Below are 24,097 nucleotides of genomic sequence, written 5' to 3'. Positions count from 1 at the left end.
TAAAACAAAAAGTTACCACTTTAATATTCTGTAATAAATGTAGTACAGACCTTAAAATACTCTGAGAGCAAAGGTATTCCAAGTATTTATGAACGTTTGATTTTCTCACTCTTAACTGCGCAGGCTCAGATCTCTTGAATTGCTTTTGCTAACAATCAAAACAGTATGTCTACTTTCACTACAGCACATGCAGACACATGGAGGCTAGTGCAATCTCTGTCATCTCTGCGGCTCAGCAGACAAAGATATTAGCTATCCAGATCAAGGACAACCTAAGCTACGTGGTGAAACCCTATCTCAAAAACAAAATCACAACACCACAACCAACTCCTCTCACATACAACTGACAAAAATACAAGTAAAAACACCAAAGGAATAGGTCAAAAAGAGCACACCACCAAATGATGCCCCATAACCACAGTGTTGCTTTATTGTCTTTGCTATAAAGGAAGGGTTCCTATCATTTAATGTTAGAAATATTTGACAATGGACTCTAATTCAATGTAGAAGTATTTAATATGTTTCCCATGGTTCTAGGACTTCCCATGTTAGGCAAATACACTACCTCTGAGTTCCCAGCCCAGCTCTTCAAATATATCAAAGCAATGGAAATTCACACATCTTAGCAGATGATATGGAGCCACTACTTTATTCTAAAATTAAGAGTGAAACACACAATCCCAAATCCATTATAAATGTATATTTACTGTTTGTTTTTTTAAATAATATAACTTTACTTTAAGGTAGGAAGGTATCAGATTCCCTGGAACTGGAGTTACAGATAGTTGTGAAATGCCATGTGGGTGCTGGGAATTGAATCAGGTCCTCTGGAAGAGCAGCCAGTGCTCTTAACCACTGAACCATCTCTCCAGCCCCATAAAATTTACTTCTTTAATACGCCATTTTTCACATAAGAGTTAGAAGCTCTACAATAAGAAAAGGAAGCAAGCCAGGAGGTGGTGGCACACATCTTTAATCCCAGCACTCAGGAGACAGAGACAGGCAGATCTCTGAGTTTGAGGACAGCCTAGTCTCAGATAGAGTTCCAGGATAGCCAGGGCTACACAGAAATACCCTATCTCGGGGGGGGGGGGGGGGGGGAAACAAAAACAAAAAAAGCATGAAAAAACAGCTAACAGAAAAACCAACAGGCTCTTGTAAATACATTTAAATGAGAAAAAAGAATGAACATTTGTTGCAGTTTCTATGGTGACAAAGAACCAGGATTACAAAAGACTCAAGAGAAAAGACGGCAGATAAGAACAAGGTATTTTTATAGAGAAGAACTAAAGTGAACAGAGGAACAAAGCTCAGTAAAGGAAAGGCTATGAATGCTGGTTAGGAATCCTAAGATAGGAAAACACACTTCTAGATGTGGCTAGGATGACATTTCCAGAGCAGCTAATGAACACGGGGAACTAATGCACAGATTCACAATTGTGAAGAAGACATTATTAGGACATGCTGAAAAATCAGTGGTAGGGCTGCTTGTAGGAAGGAGGCCCTTCCTCTATGTTGTTTTTCTGCTTCCACCTGACACACTATGGACTTCACTCCCACTATGTATTTACCACCCCAATGGACTGACACTTCTAAAATCATGAGCCAAGACAAGTGTCTTCTCCCTATCTCCTGTATTTTGGTCACAGCTATGCAAAAGCTCTATAATCCAGTACATGTGTAGTTTTCTTAAAATGGTAACACTCTAGGTGTGTGTACAAAAAGAAATGGGAGTTACAGAGAGTGAAGCAGGCTGCCAAGTGTTACATAAGTAATGACTAGAAATGAAACATAGCAAAGAGGACCTAGAAAAATCTTCCCAAAACTTCTATTTTTTTGTTTGTTTGTTTGTTTTCCGGAGCTGAGGACTGAACCCAGGGCCTTCCGCTTGCTAGACAAGCGCTTTACCACTGAGCTACATCCCCAACCCCTATTTTTTGAGAGAATTAGAGGCAAGTAAGCTTTTTTTTCCAGTAACAGATATGAGGATCCCTTTATCCTTAGTAGAATATTCCATAAAATCTGCTAGAACATTACAGGATAGGGCTACTGAGATAGCATTTCAAGAACAATGCTAAGAATGCAAGAATGAAGCCTGGTCTATACATTTTTATGAGTTCTAGAACAGCCAGAGCTACAGAGAGTCCCTGTTTCCAAAAACCAAAAGTGTCAGTAAAAAAACAAAATGACTATGGAAATGAGTAAAGGTAGAAGCAAAGTTAGAAAAAATAAAATACAAAGGAAAAACTAAGAGCAATAACCATAACTGAAGTATCAACAAAACTGTTATATAATGGGATTGGTATTAAAAAAAACAAACCCATGATGTTTATGGGTGTTTTGCCCTGGTGCATGTCTGTATACCACTTGCATGCCTGGTGCCTACAAAGGAAGACCAAAGAGAGTGTTGGAGTTCCTGGAACTGAAATTACTGATGGCTGAGAGTCGCCTTGTAGGTGCTGGGAATATATATATATAAAGGGTTATTTGAAGAAAGGAAAAAAGAACAGAGCACAATGGCAAAGGCAATCATGGCAGTCTGGAGGCTGAGACAAGAAGACAAATTCGCCGGGCAGTGGTGGCACACGCCTTTTTAATCTCAGCACTCGGGAGGCAGAGGCAGGCAGATCTCTGTGAGTTCGAGGCCAGCCTGGTCTACAAAGCGAGTTCTAGGAAAGGCACAAAGCTACACAGAGAAACCCTGTCTCAGAAAAAAAAAAAAAAAAAAAGGTTATTTGGCCGGGCAGTGGTGGTGCATGCCTTTAATCCCAGCACTGGGGAGGCAGAGACAGGTGGATCTCTGTGAGTTCGAGGCCAGCCTGGTCTACAGAGCTAGTCCAGGACAGGCTCCAAAGCTACAGAGAAACCCTGTCTCAAAAAACAAAAACCCAAGAATAAACAAACAAAAAAAGAAGACAAATTCAAGACCAACACAAGCTACATAGAGATTATCTCAAAAAACAAAAGCAGAAAATGATTCATATGTTGCAAACACTTTCACAATACTCACTTTCTAACTCAACTAAGGTATTTTTAAAAACACAGGGTTAAATTGGGTGGCAGCAGTGGTGCATGCTTTTAGCCCCAGCACTAGGGATTCAGAGGTAGCTGGATCTCTGTGAGTTTGAGGCCAGCTTGGTCAACAGAGAAGAGTTCCAGGACAGCCAGGGGCTACACAGAGAAACACTGTCTCCAAAAAAACAAACAAAAAAACAAAGCAGAAAGAAACTTTAGGGCTGTCATGATGGTTAATTAGGTAAGGGCACTTGCCATCAAGTCTGGTGACCTGAGTTTGATCCCTGGAACCCATAGGTAGAGAAACATGACTCCTACAAGCTGTTCTCTGACCTCCACTGCACAAGTGGCACGTGTGCACTTGCACACACACACACTACTAAGTAAACAAACCAAGTACCTCATGCATCTCAGGCTGGCTGCAAACTTACTATGCAGCCAAGGATCTTTCTGCCTTCACTTCCCCAAGCTGTGGTTACAGGTGTATACCACCACCATGTCTACCACAGATTTCTTCTAAAGAAAAAGGGCAGGTTTTCTTTCCCCTTCCTCTCCCTCTATATTTACTGTACCCACATTTGAAGAGAATGAGAAAGAGAATTGTCAGAGAATGAGAAAGAAGAAAACCATGTAAAGTTAGGCATTATTTAGTTTCAGGCTAAACAGAATTCAGTTTAGGTGACCAGGATAAAACCTAAGGATTAGGCCCAGCATAGCCTATAATTTTAATTCCAGCACTCAGGAGGCAGAGGTAAATAGATCTTTTGGAGTTCCAACCTAGCTTAGTCTACATAGCCAGTTCCAGGCCAGCCAGGGCTATGTAGTAAAATACTGTCTAGGGAAAAAAGACAGAATTGTTATTTATCTATATATTCTCAGGAAATAAATATGATAACAAAACAATGGCTAAAAAATTTAAAATTTTAAGGTAGTTGATTCTAAGCATAAATACCTGACAATTCTGAAGCACCCTGCAGAAAGAGGTTAAGCAAATCCTTAAGGGAATAACGTTCTGAAACACGATCCACCTAAAAACCTCAAATCTGAATACTGGATCCCACAAAGGAAACCAAGGGGTTTTTTGTCTTGTTTTGCTTTTCTTCTTCAAGAAAGGGTTTCTCCGGCTGGAGAGATGGCTCAGGGGTTAAGAGTGCTGACTCTTCTTCCAGAGGACCCGAGTTCAATTCCCAGCACCCACGTGGCAGCTCACACCTGTCTGAAACTTCAGTTTCAGGGGATCCCGACACCCATGGCAAAAACACAAATGCACATAAAAATAAAATAAATAAAAATAAAATGCACATACGGACCAATGGAATCGAATCGAAGACCCTGACATTAACCCATGCACATATGAACACCTGATTTTTGACAAAGCCAGAACTATACAATGGAAAAAAGAAAGTATCTTCAACAAATGGTGCTGGCATAACTGGATGTAAATATGTAAAAGATTACAAATAGATCCATAAAACTCAAGTCCAAGTGGATCAAAGACCTACACATAAATCCAGTTTCACTAAACTTAATAGAAAAGAAAGTAGGAAGTACTCTTGAACGCATTGGCACCGGAGATAACTTCCTAAATATAACACCAGCAGCACAGACCCTGAGCACAATTAGTAAATGGGACCTCTTGAAAAAATAAAATAAAAATATATTTAAAAAGAAAAAAGAAAAATAAAAGAAAGGGTTTCTCTGTGTAACAGCCCTGGCTGTCCTTGATCTTGCTTTATAGATCAGGCTGGTGGTCTTGAACTCACAGAGATCCACTTGGTTCTGCCTCCCTGATGCTGGGACTAAAGGTGTGGGCCACCACATCCAGCTGGAAACCCAGTTATGCTGAAAAGACTGTGAAAACTGCTTTAAATTTATATACATTACTGATAGTACTGGTACAAAGCTTTATAACTATATTACCTCAAAATAGGAATAAATAGCCGGGTGGTTGTGGCACCTTTAATTCCAACACTCAGGAGGCATTGGCAGGTGAATCACAGTGAGCTCAAGGCCAGCCTGGTCTACAGAGTTCCAGAAGAGTTACACAGAGAAACCCTGCCTCAAAACAAAACAAAGGAAAAAAGGAATAGGTCATATGCTAGCATCTAGACTGTGCAAGGATAGCTACTTCTCTTTTATACATTCACTTATTTATTCTGTTTTCTGTGGGTACACACAATACATGTGTCAAGGTCAGAAATCAGAGGGACAATTTTTGGGAATCAGTTCTTTCCTTCAACCATGCTAGTTCTGGGAAACAAACCTGGGTCATTAGGCTTTGAAGCCAGTGCCTTTAGCAGTTGAGCTATCTCATTGGCTTAACTTTCCTTATGCATTTTATCATATAATAAAACATAGTGTGCCATGTTCTAAGTACTATATTTAAGCTTCAGGGATATAATGGTGAGCAAAACACATCTTTTTGGAGGGAAATAAATGGTGGGGAAGAAAAGTACAGGAAAACGTGTACTTTTATACAAATATAGTGCTTGGAACATGGCACAAAAGCTAAAAATATGATGATTACACTACAGAATTCATTATTCTAGAACCCAGGTTCTCAAATATAGCATTTGAGACATACAGACAGGGAAGACTCTGAATTGGGAGATGGTGTATTGTCTGTTACACAGAAACAAATCTTTCAAAACTATAGAGTGCTGAAGTAGGGCTGGTGGCATATATCTATAATCCCTGTACTTAGGAGGTGGAACAAGAGGATCATTGTAAATTCAACCTCAGGTACATAAAGAGTTCAAGGCCAGACAGGACTACAAGAGTCCTCATCTCAAAGAACATAAAACACAGACAAAAACAACTTAAAATAGGAAAGACATTAGAGAAAAATAGACAATAAACCAAAGAAGCCTAAATATTATCTACAAAATAGAAGGGCAGGTAAGAGCTATTAATATAATAGGACTGTTTAAAATAATTTCTTTAGTTGTGTAGTTTAGTGATAGAGCAACTGTCTAGCAAGTACACGGTCTTAGGTTCCATCCCTAGAACTACAAAGATACATATGTACAAAGAATGACTTAATAGCATTCCTATGATAAAGACCATATCTTTTATTTATTTATTGGGTTTTTTTTTTTTTTTTCCAGACAGCATCTCACTATGTAGCTGTCTATCCTGGAACTCACTATGTAGACCAGAATAGCCTCGAACTCAGAGATCCACATGCCTCCTGAGAGCTGGTTAAAGGTGTGCACCACTACGCCCAGCAAGACCATGTCTTTATATAGCCTCTAAGACCAGGAATTGACTGGTCACAGGCACCTTTTCCAGGCTCGTCATATCAGTCTTCCTGCTTTCTCTACTCAGACACCTTGGTCTCAAAGGCTGTTTACATAATGTTCATTTTTCCAGAACCACCTGCTCTTCCTCCCTCACTTAACTCCTATATTCATTTTTCAAATTTCAGCTTATTTCTCCAGACAAGATTTCCTTGGCCATTACATTCAACAAGAACGGTTTCTCCTGTGGTACACACTCATGTTTTCCTGTACTTTTCTTCCCCACCATTTATTTCCCTCCAAAAAGATGTGTTTTGTTCACCATTATATCCCTGAAGCTTAAATATAGTGCTTGGAACATGGCACACTAAGGAAGTGACACACCCCTCTGGCTCCAAATACAGATCCAGACCTTCTCATTGTAGAAAAAGATGCTTACCAAAAGGATGTTTATGAAAGGAAGATAAGTAACTCCAAAGTTTAGGTTTTAACAAAAACAGTGATAAAAGACCTGTTAGGACTAAGGATATCTCTGAAAAGTTAGAAAGCTTACTTTGCAAGCAACAAGGCCCTGGGTTAATTTCCCAGTAAGGCAAACAAAGCAAAATAACTACAAAAACCAACTAATAAAAGCTCTATTCAGCAAGGGATAGTAGTGTCATATGCCTATAATCCCACCATAGTTAAAGCTAAGGCAGACAGGAGGATGATAGCAAATTGAAGACCAACCCAGGAAACATAGCAACACCTCTCAAATAATTTAAAAAAAAAATTCTAGTTGAGGTAACTTTCCTGGGGATTTATCCAGCAAAGAGAAGCATCAGAGAAATCTGGGAAGCAGGTGCGACCTCATGAGTCTCTAAAATTTGCTACATGCTTTGAAGTATGCTACTTTTAAAAATGCTACTTTTCCAAATAATTTGAATGACAGTTTTATCATTGTTTTAAGATCAAAATAACTCTTGTTTATTGAAACAAAGTTAACATCTTAGAAAAGCAAAAACTGCAGGACATGGAGGCAGGTAAACTTGAGAACAGCCAGGACTAAAAATCTTGAAAAACCAGAAAGAGGAGGGGGAAAAAAAAGAGTAAAACCCATAACATGACTCATGATCCTTTTTTTGTCCATAATTTCTTCTAACAAGTTTCTATAACTAATGTGTAAGACAGCTGTAGACCTAAAGTATAAAAAACCATGGAATATCAACTTATTTTACATAGATGAATGTTAATATTTTGGTTCTATTTTTACTTGCCATAAATTTCAAAACTAAACTGGGAGTGTTGACCACACCTTTAATTCCAGCACTTGAGGCAGAGGCAGGCAAATTTCTGTGAGTTTGAGGCCAGCCTGGTCTACAAAGTGAGTTTCGGGACAGTCAGGACATACCCTGTCTCAAAAAAACAACAACAAAAACTAATTTAGGCATTTATACTAGATTTTGGGTTGCAGTACTGTGATATTCTTGTGAATCTAGAAAATCCCCTTTAGTTCTGGGAAATGAAATACACTAGAAATGGAAATGGTCTAGTCTAATTCTGGGAAGTGTGTGTTGAAAGAACATGAATTCCTGCAGAAGACATTTAGACTACTAGAATTGAACAGACATAGCTGTGATCAAACTGAATGAGGTCCTCATGTCTGTGATAATGCAGAGAAGAGAAATGCTCCTGTATATGATTTAAGATTTTAAATTTAATTAACACCACGGAACAACAAAGACTTGTACTATTCGAACAACGAACTTGACAACAGATTATATAATTTTTATAGTACCAGCATTGGCATCTAAGATATCTTCCATAAACCCTGTATAATAAATTAACACTACAATAAGACTACAGTTAATCTGAGATAAGTAGTACACTGAAACACACTACCTCACTGAAATACACTACTGGGGAGTTTGAGAAACTTGAAAAAAACGTTCTCGGATTATCTTAGTACCTTAGGGAACAACACTGAGACAGTATTATACAAATCTCAGAGGATTTAATGATGAATTCGCTGTACCCAACTTGATCTTAAAGATCTAGAATTTTTCTTTCAAAACTGTGGGCAAGAGGCTGGGGAAATGCTTGACTAACATGCAGGCATGAGGACCGGTCCAGATCTGCAGCATCCTCATACAAAGCCAGGCACACACTTCAACTCTAGCACTGGGGCTCAGAGTAACGCTTGAAGCTCACTAGCTAGCCACGGCTCCTAATTTGAGTGTACTTGGTATAGGTGTGTGTGTATGTCTGAGGACCTGATCTAAGGACTTCCAAGAATTTCATATAGCAAGGCAGGCACAGTGGCACATGCCTTTCATCCCAGCTCGCAGGAAGCAGAGACAAGTAAACCTATGAGTTGAAGAACAGCCTCAGCCAAATTAGAAAATACCAACCTGACTTAGGTAATCCAGACTCGGAAGGACAAACATGGTATGTACTCACTCATAGGTGGATACTACATATAAAGCAAAGGACAATCAGACTGCAACCCACAGATTCAGGGAGGCTACCTAGCAGGGAGGACTCTAGGATGACTGTGACTTATACTAAGTTTTGGCTTTGCCCAATCATTGGGCAAGTTTTAGTGAAACATTTCACTATTAAGAATTTGGCCAGGCGGTGGTGGCGCATGCCTTTAATCCCAGCACTTGGGAGGCAGAGGCAGGCGGATCTCTCTGTGAGTTTGAGGCCAGCCTGGGCTACCAAGTGAGTTCCAGGAAAGGCGCAAAGCTACATAGAGAAACCCTGTCTCAAAAAACCAAAAAAAAAAAAAAAAAAAAAGATAAGAATTTGTACTGTATCAAGCTAATGAAAGAATATGCTGGCTCTACTTCTAGGAGGGGAGGCTAAAAATCTTTTTAGATTATGGATTAACCTATAGAAAAATGTCTGCCATAAATCAAACAGTGAAGGGGAAAATGAATAGGAATCTCACCTACACAACTTAAGTAAAACATAGCTCTCTGAACAGATGAAGATAGGTTTCTTCTGTTTCCCAGATTTAATCAGTATTTATATGTATAATTCAGCTATTATTTGGCTTAAAGGGGCTTATTGGGAAATGTTATCATTTTTACTATTTTCTACAGAGAAAATATTTTCCAGTTTCAAATAACCCTGACTTTTGAATTATAACCTGTTTCTACGTTAAAAAAAAAAAAAAAGGCTGTATGGGAGAAAAAAGTAAAACCATCCTGAGCTACATGGTGCATTCTAAGTCACTCTGAGTTACATAGTAACACCACCTAAAAACACAAAACAAGATTTATACAGCTATAGTATTTAAGACACTGAAGAATTGATGTCATGTGGAAAATAGAGAACAAAAAAGATAAAGTCTAAAAAAAGAATTTTATATAATCTACTGTTATTTCTATGAATTGCAGTTCAAACCACTGGGTTAAAAGGAAGAAAATTACCAGAGGGCAAATGATCAGAAAGAACTGATCATTTCACATCAATACAATTCACAATTCCTTATAATACATATTCTTAGAGAAATGCTATTATATTTATCAAAGACACTGCCACAGTGAGATAATAGTAGGGTTTATTATTGATGGAACTAAATTCTGGTAAGGAAGATAAAGAGATCATACTTTTTTTTTTTCTTTTTCAAGACAGGTTTTCTGTGTAGCCTTGGCTGTCCTGGAACTCACTCTGTAGACCAGGCTGCCCCTAAACCCACAAATCTGACCGCCTCTTTTTAGGAATAAAGGCATGAGCCACCACTGCTCAACAAGATCAAAAATTTTTACTGGCTCATTATTCTTATAACCTTGAAATGACTAGAGGGCAAATTATGAAGGTGATCAGAAGAAAAAAGGTCATCAGATGAGGTTCTAACTAGACTATGAGGCCCTAACAAAGGAGATGCAAGCATGTGGTAGCACTACCACCACATATTAATATTAAAAATCCCTTAGGGCCCCCAGAGTTTTGTCAAAGGCAAGTGACCAGATAAGCATCTGAAATAAAAATATAAGCTCTGTGGATGGTACCACCCCTGGGCTGGTGGTCCTCAGTGAAAGCAGGCAGAGCAAGCCTTGGGGAACAAACCAGTTAACAGCACTCCTCCACAGCTTCTGCTTCAGTTCCTGCTTTCAGTGTCTTTCCCTTCTTGATTTCCTGCTCTGATTTCTTCAGTGATGGACTATGATGTGGAACTAAGCTAAAATAAACCCTTTCCTTCCCAAGATGCTTTGTTTCATGGTATTTTTTAATCACAGCACTAGAAATCCTTACTAAGACAATATCCTATGTTGATTGGAAAGATATTAAATGGCACATGCTTGTTTTATACTTGGGAGGGTAATGCAAGAAAAAGGGTTATAAGTGAGTCAGACTGAAAAAAAAAAAGCAAGACCCTTTCTCCACAACAAAAACTTAGAGAAAAAGAAAATATACCACCACAAATTTTCTATATAAAGTTTTTTTGAAGAAACAGAATATACAGCTAACTAGAGCACTTGCCTAACATTCACAAAAAACTGTATTCAATCTCCAACACAGAAGCTGAGGGATAGGTGGATGGAGAGTTATCCAGAATTTCCAGTTTCTACATTCTCCCTAAAAGTAGTCAATAAATAAATAGCACCTTAGTTCCTGGAATATTCAAAAAGAACAATGAGTTTTTTTCTTTTTTGGTTTTTCAATACAGGGTTTCTCTTTGTAACAGCCCTGGCAGTCCTGGACCTCATTTAGTACAGAAGGCTGTCCTGGAATTCACAGAGATCTGCTGCCTCTGCCTCCCGAGTTCTGGGATTAAAGGAATTTGCCACCATGCCTAGCTAAAATTATGAATACTTTTTACTAAGAGATAAATAAGGATATTTACTTAATTTCATAATTACTTAAAGCAGCGGTTCTCAACCTTTGGGTTCCAACCCTTTCACAGCAGTCACCTAAGACCACTGGAAAACACAGAGATTTACATTAAGATTCATACCTGGGGGGGAGGAGGAGGAGGAGGAGGAGGAGGAGGAGGAGGAGGAGGAGGAGGAGGAGGAGGAGGTGGTGGTGGTGGTGGTGGTGGTGGTGGTGGTGGTGGTGGTGGTGGTGCAGCACACCTTTAATCTCAGCACTTGGAAGGCAGAGGCAGGCGGATCTCTGTAAGTTTGAAGCCAGCTTGGTCTACAGAGTGAGTTCTAGGACAGCAAGGACTACAAGAGAAACTGTGTCTCAAAAAGAACAAAAAATAAAAAAATCTTAACAGTAGTAAAATTACAGTTATGAAGTAGCAAGGAAAATAATTTTATGGTCGAGGGTCACCACAATACAAGGAACTATATTAAAGGCTTCCTAAAGCATTAGGAAGGTTGAGAACCACTGACTTAGGGGAAACACAATACTTCAAGACACCTAGCACAAAGTATGTATACCATAAATTCTAGTTGCCAAATCTCCACACGTGAGGTAGTAGGATAAAGACCAAGCCTAAATTAAAATGCCAGAAATTAGTAAGAGATAAACGATGACTTATGTCCTAGAAAACAGTTTCTAACATTAGAGATGGTCAAACAGTCAGTCTTGAGAAATCTCTGCCAGACATGCTACAGAAATTAATTCCTGACTCATACATGTACCTGGAGCAACTGAATCTAAGGTTTTTTTTAAACTCCTAACAATCTTGTGTGATCACTAGGGAAATGGTCCCTCTAATTGTCTCTTTCCTCAAGTGTATCACTTAATGTAAACTGACAGATTATCTTACCTATGAGATTCTTGCTCTCCTTTCATTTTCTCTACTTTTGATAACATATCATCAACTTTAAATGTTTTCCTGGAAAAAACAGATAAACATAATAATCACTTCTCAACTGGGGAAAATACAAAATTATACTGTAATAAGCAAAGTAGAAATTCAATTTTGATTATTTCAAGATAAACTAGATGGCTAGTTCATAACAAAGCACACACTACTGAAACAATTTTTATAATATAGTAGACACTCCTTCAAGTTCAACTGTAAATGTTATTTTTCATGAAACCTCCTATAATTATCTCCAAGTCATGAGTAATTGTCCTTACCTATGGCATTTAATTTTAATTATTTTTAAAGTCTCCTACATGTAAAACCTCCCTTAAGAATTTTATTTCTAATAGGCTGTACGTTCCTGAAGGGCAGTGATTACTTTTTGTAATAAGGCCTTAATGTTTTTTAAATTTTTTTCCCCCAAGACAGGATTTCTCTGTGTAGTTTTGGAGCCTGTCCTGGATCTCACTCTGTAGACCAGGCTGGCCTTGAAGTCACACAGATCCACCTGGCTCTGCCTCCCAAGTGCTGGAATTATAGGCATGTGCCACTGCTGCCTGGCTGGCCTTAATCTTAATAGGTATTTAAGTGCCTATTAATTTGAGCCAAGCAAATGCAAAGTAAGCATAATTTTGGAAGACCTTTTTTTTTTTTAGGTGACGAGTTTCTCTCTGGTTATCCTGGAACTCTTGAACTCAAGAGATCTGTCTGTCTCTGCCTACCAGTGCTAGGTTTAAAGGCGGAGTGCCACCATGCCCTATTAGAACATCCAGTATCTATTAAGCAACCCAATAAATATATATCAGCTCCATGGTTATTCTTTTTTATCTTTTTTGAAATAGTGTCTCACTCTGTAGCCCAAGCTAGACTTGAACTCAGGACAATCCTTCTACCTCAGCTGCTCAAATCCTGGGATTACAGTATGAACCATCACACCAGACTATAAAAAACATAACTGAAAATCATAAAACATCCTCAAAGGTTACTGGCAAATTTTCAGCTGAATGATATGCCACAACAAAAAGATTAAATAGCAAAAACCAGTAACAATAAAGTTAGGGCACATTCCATTCAATCATAAAATTATGTATGCACCTTTAACCTGACACTTAATTCTTTGGGTTTTTTTTTTGTTTGTTTGTTTTGTTTTACATGGTTTCTATGTGTAACAGTCTTTTTTTTTTTTTAAGATTTATTTATTTATTATGTATACAGTGTTCTGCCTGCATGTGTCCCTGAAGGCCAGAAGAGGGCACCAGATCTCAATACAGGTGGTTGTGAACCGCCATGTGGTTGCTGGGAATTGAACTCAGGACCTCTGGAAGAGCAGTCAGTGCTCTTAACCTCTGAGCCATATCTCCAGCCCTCTCCGTGTAACAGTCTTAGCAGTCCTGGAACTCGCTTTGTAGATCAGATTGGCCTGGAACTCACAGAGATCCACCTGCCTCTGCCTCCCAAGTGCTGGAATTAAAGGCGTGCCCTACCACTGGCCAGCTACACTTGATTCTCTGTCTCTCTTTTAATTTGGAGCTGAGGACCGAACCCAGGGCCTTGTGCTTGTACACTTGATTCTCGATAGAGGGCCTTGTAATACAGCTTGAGCTGGCCTAACACTTACTATGTAAGCTTGAGCTGGCCTCAAATACAAGGCAATTCTTAGTCTTGAGGACTGGGTTACAGGCATACCTCACCACACCTGGCTTAACCTGCTTAAGAAAAAACAAATTCCACCAGCCCCTCCAAAAATAAAAGCTTAAATAAAATCTTCCAAAGCAATGAAAGTTGAATGGATTACAAAATATGCCTCATCTTAGTTCTCAAAGTGAGCTATGTTCTCAAAATAGAAGTTAAAAATGAAACTTCTGGGGTTGGGGATTTAGCTCAGTGGTAGAGCACTTGCCTAGCAAGCCCAAGGCCCTGGGTTCGGTCCTCAGCTCTGAAAAAAAAAAAAAAGAAGAAAAAAACTTCCAGTATTTGTTAATCAGAAACAAATATTTCTCTTTATACAGAGATATTTTCAAAATTAGGACTTAAAAAACTCAATGTAGTCCACATTCAGTTATAGTTTAAAAAAAAAAGATTTATTGATGTATTTTATGTATATGTATATATGCTCTATTGCATGTATGCCTGCATGACAGAAGAGGGCACCAGACAGAAGAGGACATCAGATCCCATTATAGATGGTTATAAGTAAGCATCATGTGGTTTCGGGGAACTGAACTCAAGTCCTCTGGAAGAACAGTCAGTACTCTTTTTTCTTTTTTTTTGGTTTTTTGAGACAGGGTTTCTCTGTGGAGCTTTGTGCCTTTCCTGGAACTCACTCTGTAGCCCAGGCTGGCCTCGAACTCACAGAGATCCACCTGCCTCGGTCTCCCAAGTGCTGGGATTACAGGCGTGCGCCACCACCGCCCAGCAAGCAGTCAGTACTCTTAACCACTGACCCATTTCTCCAGTCCCTTAGTTAGTTTTTTAATCCTTATGTGTAGATAATAGAAATTACAGACATAGAAGGCTTATTCTTTAAAAACACCCCCCCTTCAAACAGGCTTTTGACAAGTAGCCAAAAACTTGAGATCCTCCCTTCCGTGCCCTTCAATATCTTATACTACAAACTGGTACCATTGGATCAAATACTCAACTACTCTAATAATAATAAAAAAAAGTATCTAAAGGCTGGCGGCAGTGGCACACGCCTTTAATCCCAGCACTCAGGAGGCAGAGCCAGGCGGATCTCTGTGAGTTCGATCGAGGTCAGCCTCGTCTACAGAGCGAGATCCAGGACAGGCACCAAAACTACACAGAGAAACCCTGTCTCAGGGAAAAAAAAAAAAAAAGGGGGAAAGTATCTAAAGGAAAGTGCTAGTAAGAACACATTACAGTAAAACATTGACAGAACAGTATTAAGTTTCTGTATTTTAGGTGAACAAGAACATTCTCCACTAATGAAAGATTTTTTTTTAATCTCTATCTCTAGAATAACAAAAAAAAAATCAATTTTAAAGTTTTATCATAGAGTCTAGTAGTACTTTAGAAAAAAGTCTATTTTCAATCTACAAATAAGAGAATCTACAAATACAATAAGAAAACTGAAGGATCTTTTAGGCTAATTACAAAGAAATATTCAGTATAAATATTAAAGGAAGGTTTTTTTATTACTGGAAATATTTAATAGTAATTTTTTTATAACTAAGAAAAAATTTAAATTGTCTGCAGAAAGAAAGGTAAGATTGAAAAATCCAAGCATTTCTTCCAACACTGAGTTTCATGTAGGCGAAACCAACAGAACTGAACAGTGGCAAATGTCTGACATAGGTGAGGACAATCCAGCCTTCCATAGAGAAAAGGAAGAGACCACAGAAACACAGCACCTCTCCAACTCCAAGCACTTCTTTAGAAAGGCAACCGCATACTACAGGTGAGATTAACACATAAAAACGGTACCATAAGGTTACCAGTAAATAGAATGATTAAAATTACACAAACTTTGGGGTGTAGGGGAGGCGACACACTGGGAGGGTTCAGAATAACTTAAAAGATATCTAATAAAATAGATTAAATAAAAAGACCGTTCTTGAGTCAGGTGTGTAGTTGCATGCCTGTATCATAGTACCCTAGAATCTGAGGCAGGAGGATTATAACTTCCAGCACCAGCTTGGGATACACTGTGAAATCACTTCCCAAAATGAATGAATGAACGCACAAACAAAAGCATTCACCTCATTTTTAACCCTACTATCTCATAGTAGGGTAAGCCTACAGTATTTGAATAAAAACTCCAAATCTTCTATGAAGTAAGACTGAAGTCTGAGTCTAACAAATACACCAGAATTAATATCATAACCAATGGCATGACTTCAAAGCAAGTGATATGGACTAAAGATGTAGCTAAGAGGTAATAGCATTTGTCTAGCATGCCTAAAATCTTGTATTCAATTCCCAATAGTGCCCTTCCCCACAAAATACTGTTATACTAATTGTACATATTATACATAAATGCAAATGTAGATATTTGCTGTGCAACATAAACCTTCAGTCACTGATGGCAAAGACCACTCATCTAAAGATCCTATTCCTAAAGTCCTAAAATCAGATGTAACAAGAGAATTAAGTAATCCATATGTATTTTATGAGAAAATAATCTAAATGAGATTTAAATGTTTCTATGCTAGTACATTTGCTTCAAAATCTCCCAAAGACAGTTCTTAAAATCCAAAAGGTCATAATCAGAAAACTGGTTTCTATTACCAAAATTTTGCTTTGTTTTTGAGACAGAATCTCATTATGTAGTCTTGGCTATCCTGGAACTTGCTATGTACACCAGGCTTGCCTTAAACTCACAGAAACCTACCTGCCTCTGCCATTCCAAGTGCTAGGATTAAAGGCATATGCCAACCATGCCCAGCACAACCAAACTTTTTATGCTGTCTCTATTGGCACATAATATATCCCACGAGACAGTCTAATAAGCAAACATCATGAAAATGATGTGTACTCAATCTACTTATAAATTAATCCAAATTTAGGTTTTTGTTGTTGTTGTTTTTTCCTAGACAGTATTTCTCCATGTAGTTTTGGTGCCTGTCCTGGATCTCGCTCTGTAGACCAGGCTGGCCTCAACCTCACAGAGATCCGCCTGGCTCTGCCTCCCGAGTGCTGGGATTAAAGGCATGTGCCACCACCGCCTGGCCAAATTTAGTTTTTAAAAACTTTATCACTTTTAAAATCAAAACCAGGTCATATCCTAAATAACTATATTAAAAAACTTTAATAAAAAAAGTTAAGTTCACAAGGTTCTACAAAATGAATCAAGAATAATGGAACTACAGACCACAATCAAATCTGGCTTACTGTTTTTGTATAAGCCCACAGGCGAAGAATAGGTAAATAGCTGATCTGATGATAGAAACTATGAATCCTTAAAATTAAGTAAGTTTTTCTTTACTCAAAGAAACCAAAAAGGATTCCATATTTCTATTAGAATATACGTTGTACCCTTATAAAGCCAATTCCATTTATAAACACTTTTCTCTTTATATTAACTACCTAGAAAATGTTCTTTTGTATGTTTGTTTGTTTTTTGGAGACAGGCTTTCTCTGTGTAGCTTTGAAGCCTGTCCTGGAACTCCCTCTGTAGACCAGGCTGGCCTTGAACTCAGAGATCCGCCTGCCTCTGCCTCCTCTGCTGGGATTAAAGGCGTGTGCCACCACAGCCAGCAACCTAAATAATATTCTTGATTTTTGTCTTCTGGCTACAGGACCCTAAAATATTTACTATTCCTTTAACAGAAAAATTTGGTGAATCTTGGCACATATCAAATAATGTATTAGACAAAAAGTAGACAATCTAATTCTGTTGCCTAATTTGTTATCTTCTTCCTAGCTATGAGTGCTTAGCAACTTTTATCTATTAAATGCAATTCTTTTCTCTTACATTTCAATTATTTGTAGTAAACTGTGATGCATTTACAAGACTATATCTTGCCCTAGAAATGCCTTCACAGTAACCAAGATTTTACCAAGAAGTTTTTTTTTCTTTCTTTTTCAAGACCTGTTTAGTTTCTAATGTATTGAAGTAGCTGAATGGTTTCATTAAGTCAAGACTATTAAAATAGATAGGTGTGGTGGGTGGTTCATACCTATAATCCCAATACTGGGATGGAGGCTGAGGCAGAATAGTCACAAGTTTGGAGCCAGTATAAGTTATATAGCGAGTTATCAGGCCATGTCTACCTAACAAGACCCTGACTCAACAAACAGTAAGACTATATAGATACGAAAAGTTTAATGGAAGTTCTTTCTTTTCAATTGAAAGTTGTTCATTTTGATATACTTAATAGGTAGATCTTGCATATAAATCAAGAAACTTGATTTCCGTTATTACCTTTACTAAATATCACACAAAGTTCCTACAGTAAAAATAAGTTCTGTACAACATACCCAGGCTCTGCTTTAAGACCAGATGATCAAAACATCTTATTTTTAGAGACCCTTCTATAAACTTCCAAAGTATCAAGACAGATAGTTACCCTGAGCCCTTGAGGAATCATTTAAGTCCTAGCAACCAAACCTGAAAATAACTAACAACAAAGAGTAAAAAATAAGAGTCAATAAAATCACTCCACTAAATAATTTCTATTAGAGAAAAAAACTAATTACAAAAATGACACTTTTAAAAGATGATTCCAAATTCAACTAGTTGCTCTTTCAATTTTCATAATATTTAACTAGAACTTTTAAGACAAATTTTCGAAGAACTCTCTCCTGAGAATCTCTCCCCCACTCTAAAATAAAACTTTCTAGTAGTTCAATCAGCTCGAAATAAAATTCATAAAATGTACCTTTTGATGTTTGTTCTGGAGTTTCGATGAGACATGTAAGTAAGAGTTCTGTGCAAAAATATTGGCTATAAAAAATTAAAAATATTAAAATTACAGGTGAAGTTATAAGAATGAAAGAATATTGGTGAATTTCATTGACTACTTACTGCTATAAGATTTCGTGTTCGAAGAAATCTATAGATCTGTGTTGGTTCTGGGTAACAGGAAACAAAATCCAAACATTATCTTTTTAATGAACTTGTTAATAAACCATCAACCCAGTCCATGCAACCCACATTCTAACTAGCACAAAACAATCTTCTTTGTGGAAATAGTGTACTACCTGTTTATATCCAGGATATTAGTAAGCACTAAAGGTCATTCAGTCGTCTATAGCATAAAATCCTCTTCCCTCCCCCTGCCACCCTGTCTCCCTAGATACTATTTACAATTTCAAACTAACCCTAAGGTAGCCGACATTACTGTGCAAAAGCAAAGAACAGTAAATTCATTTGATGACTTACTCCATTCCCTCCTCCAAAGTACTTTGAGATAGCTCTATTCCACAAAAACTTATTAAAAGCCAAACATGGTGAAAATTTCATTCTAACTGGCCATTACAAAAACTTGTAGTAACTAGCCAAAATTAAATAAAATTCTTTCCAAACATTGTAATACAGGTATGATCAAAATCAGGATTATAAAATTCACTATATTTTAAACTCACAATTGATAGGTTCCCAGAGCAATCTTTTTAATACTTAAATTTTAGATTTTTATAAAAGGTTAAAGTTAAAAATACATTTTCATAACGCCATTCCAGTGATATTACTGAGTTACGAGAATCACATTTCTTTAAAGAGTATTAATCTAATTATGACTACCTAAATTAATAAGTACATTAAGAACTTAAACGTCCAGAAACTGAAATCAGTATCAGGAAAAAAATAAGACCTAATTCTTAATGAGAAATAATTTCTCACAGGTGGACTCCTCTGAAAACAATTAGTTAAAACCTTCCTAGAGGATTGATTTTCTCCTAACATTTACAAAGTTTTCAATTTCCACTTAATCTCCCGTTCAGTTTTAGTTTCAAATTAAACTAAAAGGAGATATTTTAGAAGAGGTACAAACAAGCGTGTTTATTTTTATGACTGTCCTTCAGTTCCGTTTCCACTTAAAAGCTTTTTAGATTTTTTAAAAAGTATATTAAGCAAAAGAATAGTGATTTCTGAAGCAGGTTCAATATCTGTCTCAATAAAAATCGAAATTATTTGTATTAAATTCCAATTAGAATTTCATGAAGCACTAATGAGAATGAAGGACAGTATTAAACAATGTAAAACGTCTTTCCAAGCACAGCTGATACCATGCCCATAACATATGCCACGGTAATATTGTAAATAAAGACATTCGACGGTAAAGCCGAGTTTATTCAAGTTGCCGTAAAATACTTCGCTAGAAGACTGCCCAAAAGCGAAGCAAAACAACCAGGATAGAATATCTATTAAGTAGAAATTTTATTTGTAGTCATAATGTTGTTTAGAAATTCTATTGTTTGTTTCCAGACACTGTGCTCCCCTTTCCAAGTAAGTCATAGTTTCGCCCTCCACGCATCTTTTAAAACAGAAAACTGAGATAAGAAAATGTTCTGGAATTAAGACACAGTTCCTAGGTTATCCCCGGAGAAGACGCTTGCCCATTCTGTCTCTCAGTCTACGTATCCATAAAATGGGCGGATAGGTTTGAAAGGCTTAAGGCTTCCGAAGGTGCCGTGTTAACTAACACGCAGCCCAAGGGGGTGCGAAGGCATTTCGGACCAATGACAATTTCCTCGGCTTTACTGCACTCGCACCCGCACAGGATGCTGCATCTTGTCCCCCCCGAATCCTACAACTGGGACCCCGGTACTTGTAGAGTAGGGAAGGGATAAAAGAAAACACGAACTCGTCTCGGGCTCTGGCAGCATTCAGTTCAACCGTCACGTCCTCACCTCAAAAGGCGGCTCTGAACGTGGGGGCCCCGGGGCGAACCTTCCGGGAGCCAAGGACCTGGCCGGGACCCCGGGAGCCGGGACGTCCCCCCTCATCCCTCCCTCCACTCCCAGACCAAGTGCACTCTCCGAAAGCCCCGGCGGAGCGCCCCGCGCCCCGCACGCTCGAGAGGGGCGTTCGTCCTCTCGAAGCCTCCCGCACTCACTCTCAAAGGCCTGGAGGAAAAGCTCGTGGTCAGCCTGGACGTGCTCCATTTTCGGCTTCTTCACCGGTAACACCGCGGTCCCCGCCGCCGCCGCCGCCGCGGCCGCCGAGGAGGAGGAGGAGGCCGAGTAACTGCCGCCGCCGCCGCCGCCTCCACAGCCCCCGCCGCCGGATTTGCCGCCCGAAGCCGCCGCCGCCGCCGCCACCGCCGCCGCCGCCGAAGCCCCGAAGCCGCCTCCCCCGGACCCCGCGCTGGGCCCCGAGCCGCCCCCTCCCCCACCGCCGTGCTTCTGAGGCGCCATCGCGGTTCCTGCCTCCTCCCCCCGCCAGCTACCCGCCGGGCGGCCCCGGAGAGTGAGCGCCCGCGACACCAACCGCTCGCCCCAGCAGGCTCCGGCGGACCGAGGGGGGAAGGAGGAGAGAGGGGAGGAGAGGGGAAGGGAAGGGAGGAGGAGAGGAGGGAAGGAGGGAGGAGAAAAAAAAAAAAAAAAGTGCCTCCTCCGAGCCCCGCTCCGCTTCGGAGGCCGCTCACCCTACCCTGGCCTCGCTCCGCCCACTTCCCCGCCCGGCGCGCTGATTGGCCGACGGGAGCGCGCGCCGCCCGGCCGCCCAGCCCGTTGGTCCGCGGAGTCCCCCGTCAGTCACGCGGAGGCGCTTCTCGCGGAGGCGCGGCTTGGTTGGCCCGTGCGCGCTGCCGACCGCGGGCCCGGCCGCCTCTTTGAACTGAATTCGCGGGAAAATTAGGGGTCGGAGCGGCCTTCCTGCTGGTCCCGGTGCATTGTGGGCAGAGGGGGACCCGGGAGCGGATTAGCGAGCCGTTTCTCGCCTGGGGAGCGTCGGCCGTCGCCGCCCCCCCGCGGGTAGAAGACCCCCCGAAGAGAGGCGGGTGTCCGAGGAACCCGGGGCGAAGGCGCCTTGGAAAGGAGCTCGGACACTCGGCCGATCCCCCAGACTGTGTGGTCTTTAGGAAGTGGCCGGCCCCGGGCTGCATGTGTGCTCACAGTCTCTTCTCGGCGGAGGCGGGAGGGAACCGGAGCCCCTGTCCCCTCGCCGCCACGTGCCCCAAGGCGCCCGTGGCCGACATCCACGAGCGCAGCCACGGGCTTGTCTCGGCGGCCGGCTCGCTCCACGAAAGGGAGCGATCTGTTTTGTGGCGGCGGCGTGTCTCGAAAGAAATAAGGAGACCCCCCCCCTTTTTTTTTTTTAAAATAGGTGCTGGGAGGCTTCAGGATCCTTCCCGATTGTGATCGTGGTTTCTGCACGTGATGCGAGCGAAGTAGATACTAATTTTCTCCTCCCAAGTCGAAGTGGGGACACTTCTTGAGACTCTTCATTGTACTGTCAAAAGCTTGTGAGGGGAGTCCGTGTTTGGAGCGTCTTGCTTGGAAAGTTGGATGCACAGGCCCGACTAAGTCTTGTAGTACAAATTGGCTTACAGTTGAGCTAATGCGCTGAACGACTTGAATTTCAAGTTGGACAAAATCAGCAGCCAATATTTTTAAATTTAAAAAGATGTATTTTATGTGTGTGACTGTGCCTTCATGTAAGTCAATACCATGATTATGTGCTGTCCTTGCGGGCCAAAAGAGGACGTTGGAGTCCCTGGAACTGGAGTTACAGATGGTTGTGAGCCTCCAAGCGGGTGCTGGGAATCGAACATAGGTCTTCTGAAAGAGCAGCCAGGGCTCTTAAGTGCAGAGTCATATGTCCAGCCCCAGCCTATGTATATATAGTGGGTGACCAGCTCCCACAATTATTTACCCCAGGGACTCTTGAGAAATGAGGAATAAGAGACTTGGGTAGAAATAAAGAGGGGAGAGAAACAAATAGAAACGCAAGATAGCCTCAGGTGGGCCCGGATCTTTATCCACCAGAACTTTATTCCAAAGGGGTATTTATAACAATGCCAAGGGAGGGGCAAAAGACGCCCCCCTTGCTAGATACCGCCAAGTGTAGACCCTTCCAAACACCTGGTACTCAGCCCCATGGTCCAATCAACCTCTTATGCAGTCCTGCTGGGTACAGCCATTAGGAAACCCAGATGGGCTCCAACACTGTGTGTGTAATATATATATATGGTTTTTCGAGACGGTGCCTGTCCTGGATCTCTGTAGAACAGGCTGGCCTTGAACTCACAGAGCTCCACCTGCCTCTGCCCCCCGAGTGCTGGGATTAAAGGTTCGCACCACCACTGCCCTGCCGAGCCTATATTTTATATTCAGACAAAACTTTAGAGTGCTCTCAGGTCTTTATACTAGTCTATGTATTTAAAAATATTTCCCCTGCAAAATAGGTTATATAGAACTTTTTCTTTAGAAAAAAAGTACATCTCTGATTAATGCCATCCCACTGAGATTTCTGAAGTTTTAGCTTCCCATCTTTTGCTTTATTGTATTGGGAAATTCAGTTGGAGTCTGGATAATTAAATCACTCTAAGCAAATCCCAAAATATCAAGTTACAAACTAGAGTGCTAATTTAACTAACCATAAATATAACTGTCAAAATGCTACCTCTTCATCGTTTGTCAGGGCTCTGTTGTAGGGGAGGAAAGGATGCAGGGACAGATACAGTCAAATAACCAAGTGAAAGATTATCATGAATCTTTGATGAAAAGAGAAATGGACCTGAGGGATTTGGGGTATTCTTAAAGAAAATGGTAGTATCAGGCATTGATGTGATGGTATACATCTGAGCTAACCAACGTTGATCATGAAGAAAGCCAGCTATCCATAAGAGAGGCACTCTTTTGTTGATAGGTTCTCACTTTTACATTCTTTATCTAGAGATAAAGATTCTTTATTTGGAATGCTAAAAAACTTTGATTTCAGGCAAACTGGAATTAACTGGGGTCATTTTAGTGACATTGTCATCTTAATCAGATAGGTAAAGCATTTACAGACCACCTCTAGGCTGGTCTTGACTGTGGCTGACTTTTTGTTACTTGGGATGTAAGTGCTTTTGAGATTTGTGATGCCAACTCACTGTCAATGATACGGATGTTTAAGCCCCCTTCCAAACAATGAATCTAAATGTTACATTTGTTTTTCCCTTCATGCCATATCTGTTGAATGTAAACTACTAAAATCAAAGGCCATGCTCCATTTCTCTTACGTTTCCTATCACGTGTCTATAAGGAGAGAATAGTAATTGTTTCATCACTTGCAATTGTCAATATGCTTTTATAGATACTCACTCACTTTTTCATAATGATCCTATGACACTGGCATTATTTCCATTTTACGACTGACAAAACAGGCTGAGGGAGGTGAAATGGCTTGTTTATTTAGTGACTCTCTAATTTATGACTTCAATACCATTTCTCTATGCACTTTTTACAATCAAAAAAAAGCCTATTTTTAAAATTCCTTTCAGACAGTCTAAATAGCAAAATAAAAAAGTGATAAGGTCAGATCCCCAAGTTTGAGGCCAGTCTGGTCTACAGAGTAAGTTCCAAGACAACCAGGGCTACACAGAGAAACCCTGTCTTGAGAAACAAACAAAGAGTGATAAGGTTAAGTTGCATTTTGAAATACTGAGAGAACCATATAAAGCAATACAGAAATAGCTGTTAT

General features: G+C 40.0%; 1 protein-coding gene across 2 annotated transcripts in view; it reads right to left on the bottom strand.

Moving 5' to 3' along the window:
- Suz12 (SUZ12 polycomb repressive complex 2 subunit) overlaps positions 1-21,055 on the bottom strand; it is a 44,665-nt gene extending 23,610 nt beyond the window's left edge. Inside the window, exons 1-4 of one of the 2 annotated variants that reach the window (XM_028866943.2) lie at positions 20,526-20,826; positions 18,494-18,540; positions 18,348-18,412; positions 11,965-12,033 (exon numbers count right to left, since the gene is read on the bottom strand). In XM_028866943.2, the coding sequence (XP_028722776.1) occupies positions 11,965-12,033; positions 18,348-18,412; positions 18,494-18,540; positions 20,526-20,826 (482 nt within the window). Of the gene's footprint in view, positions 1-11,964; positions 12,034-18,347; positions 18,413-18,493; positions 18,541-20,525 lie in introns of both variants that reach the window. The other variant, XM_028866945.2, reaches the window with a different exon arrangement.
- Between the last annotated feature and the right edge of the window lie 3,042 nt (positions 21,056-24,097).

Source organism: Peromyscus leucopus, chromosome 8b, assembly GCF_004664715.2.
Source record: "Peromyscus leucopus breed LL Stock chromosome 8b, UCI_PerLeu_2.1, whole genome shotgun sequence".
Taxonomy (NCBI): Eukaryota; Metazoa; Chordata; class Mammalia; order Rodentia; family Cricetidae; genus Peromyscus; species Peromyscus leucopus.
Note: the sequence above shows the minus strand (reverse complement) of the source record. Positions and strands in the feature narration are given on the sequence as shown.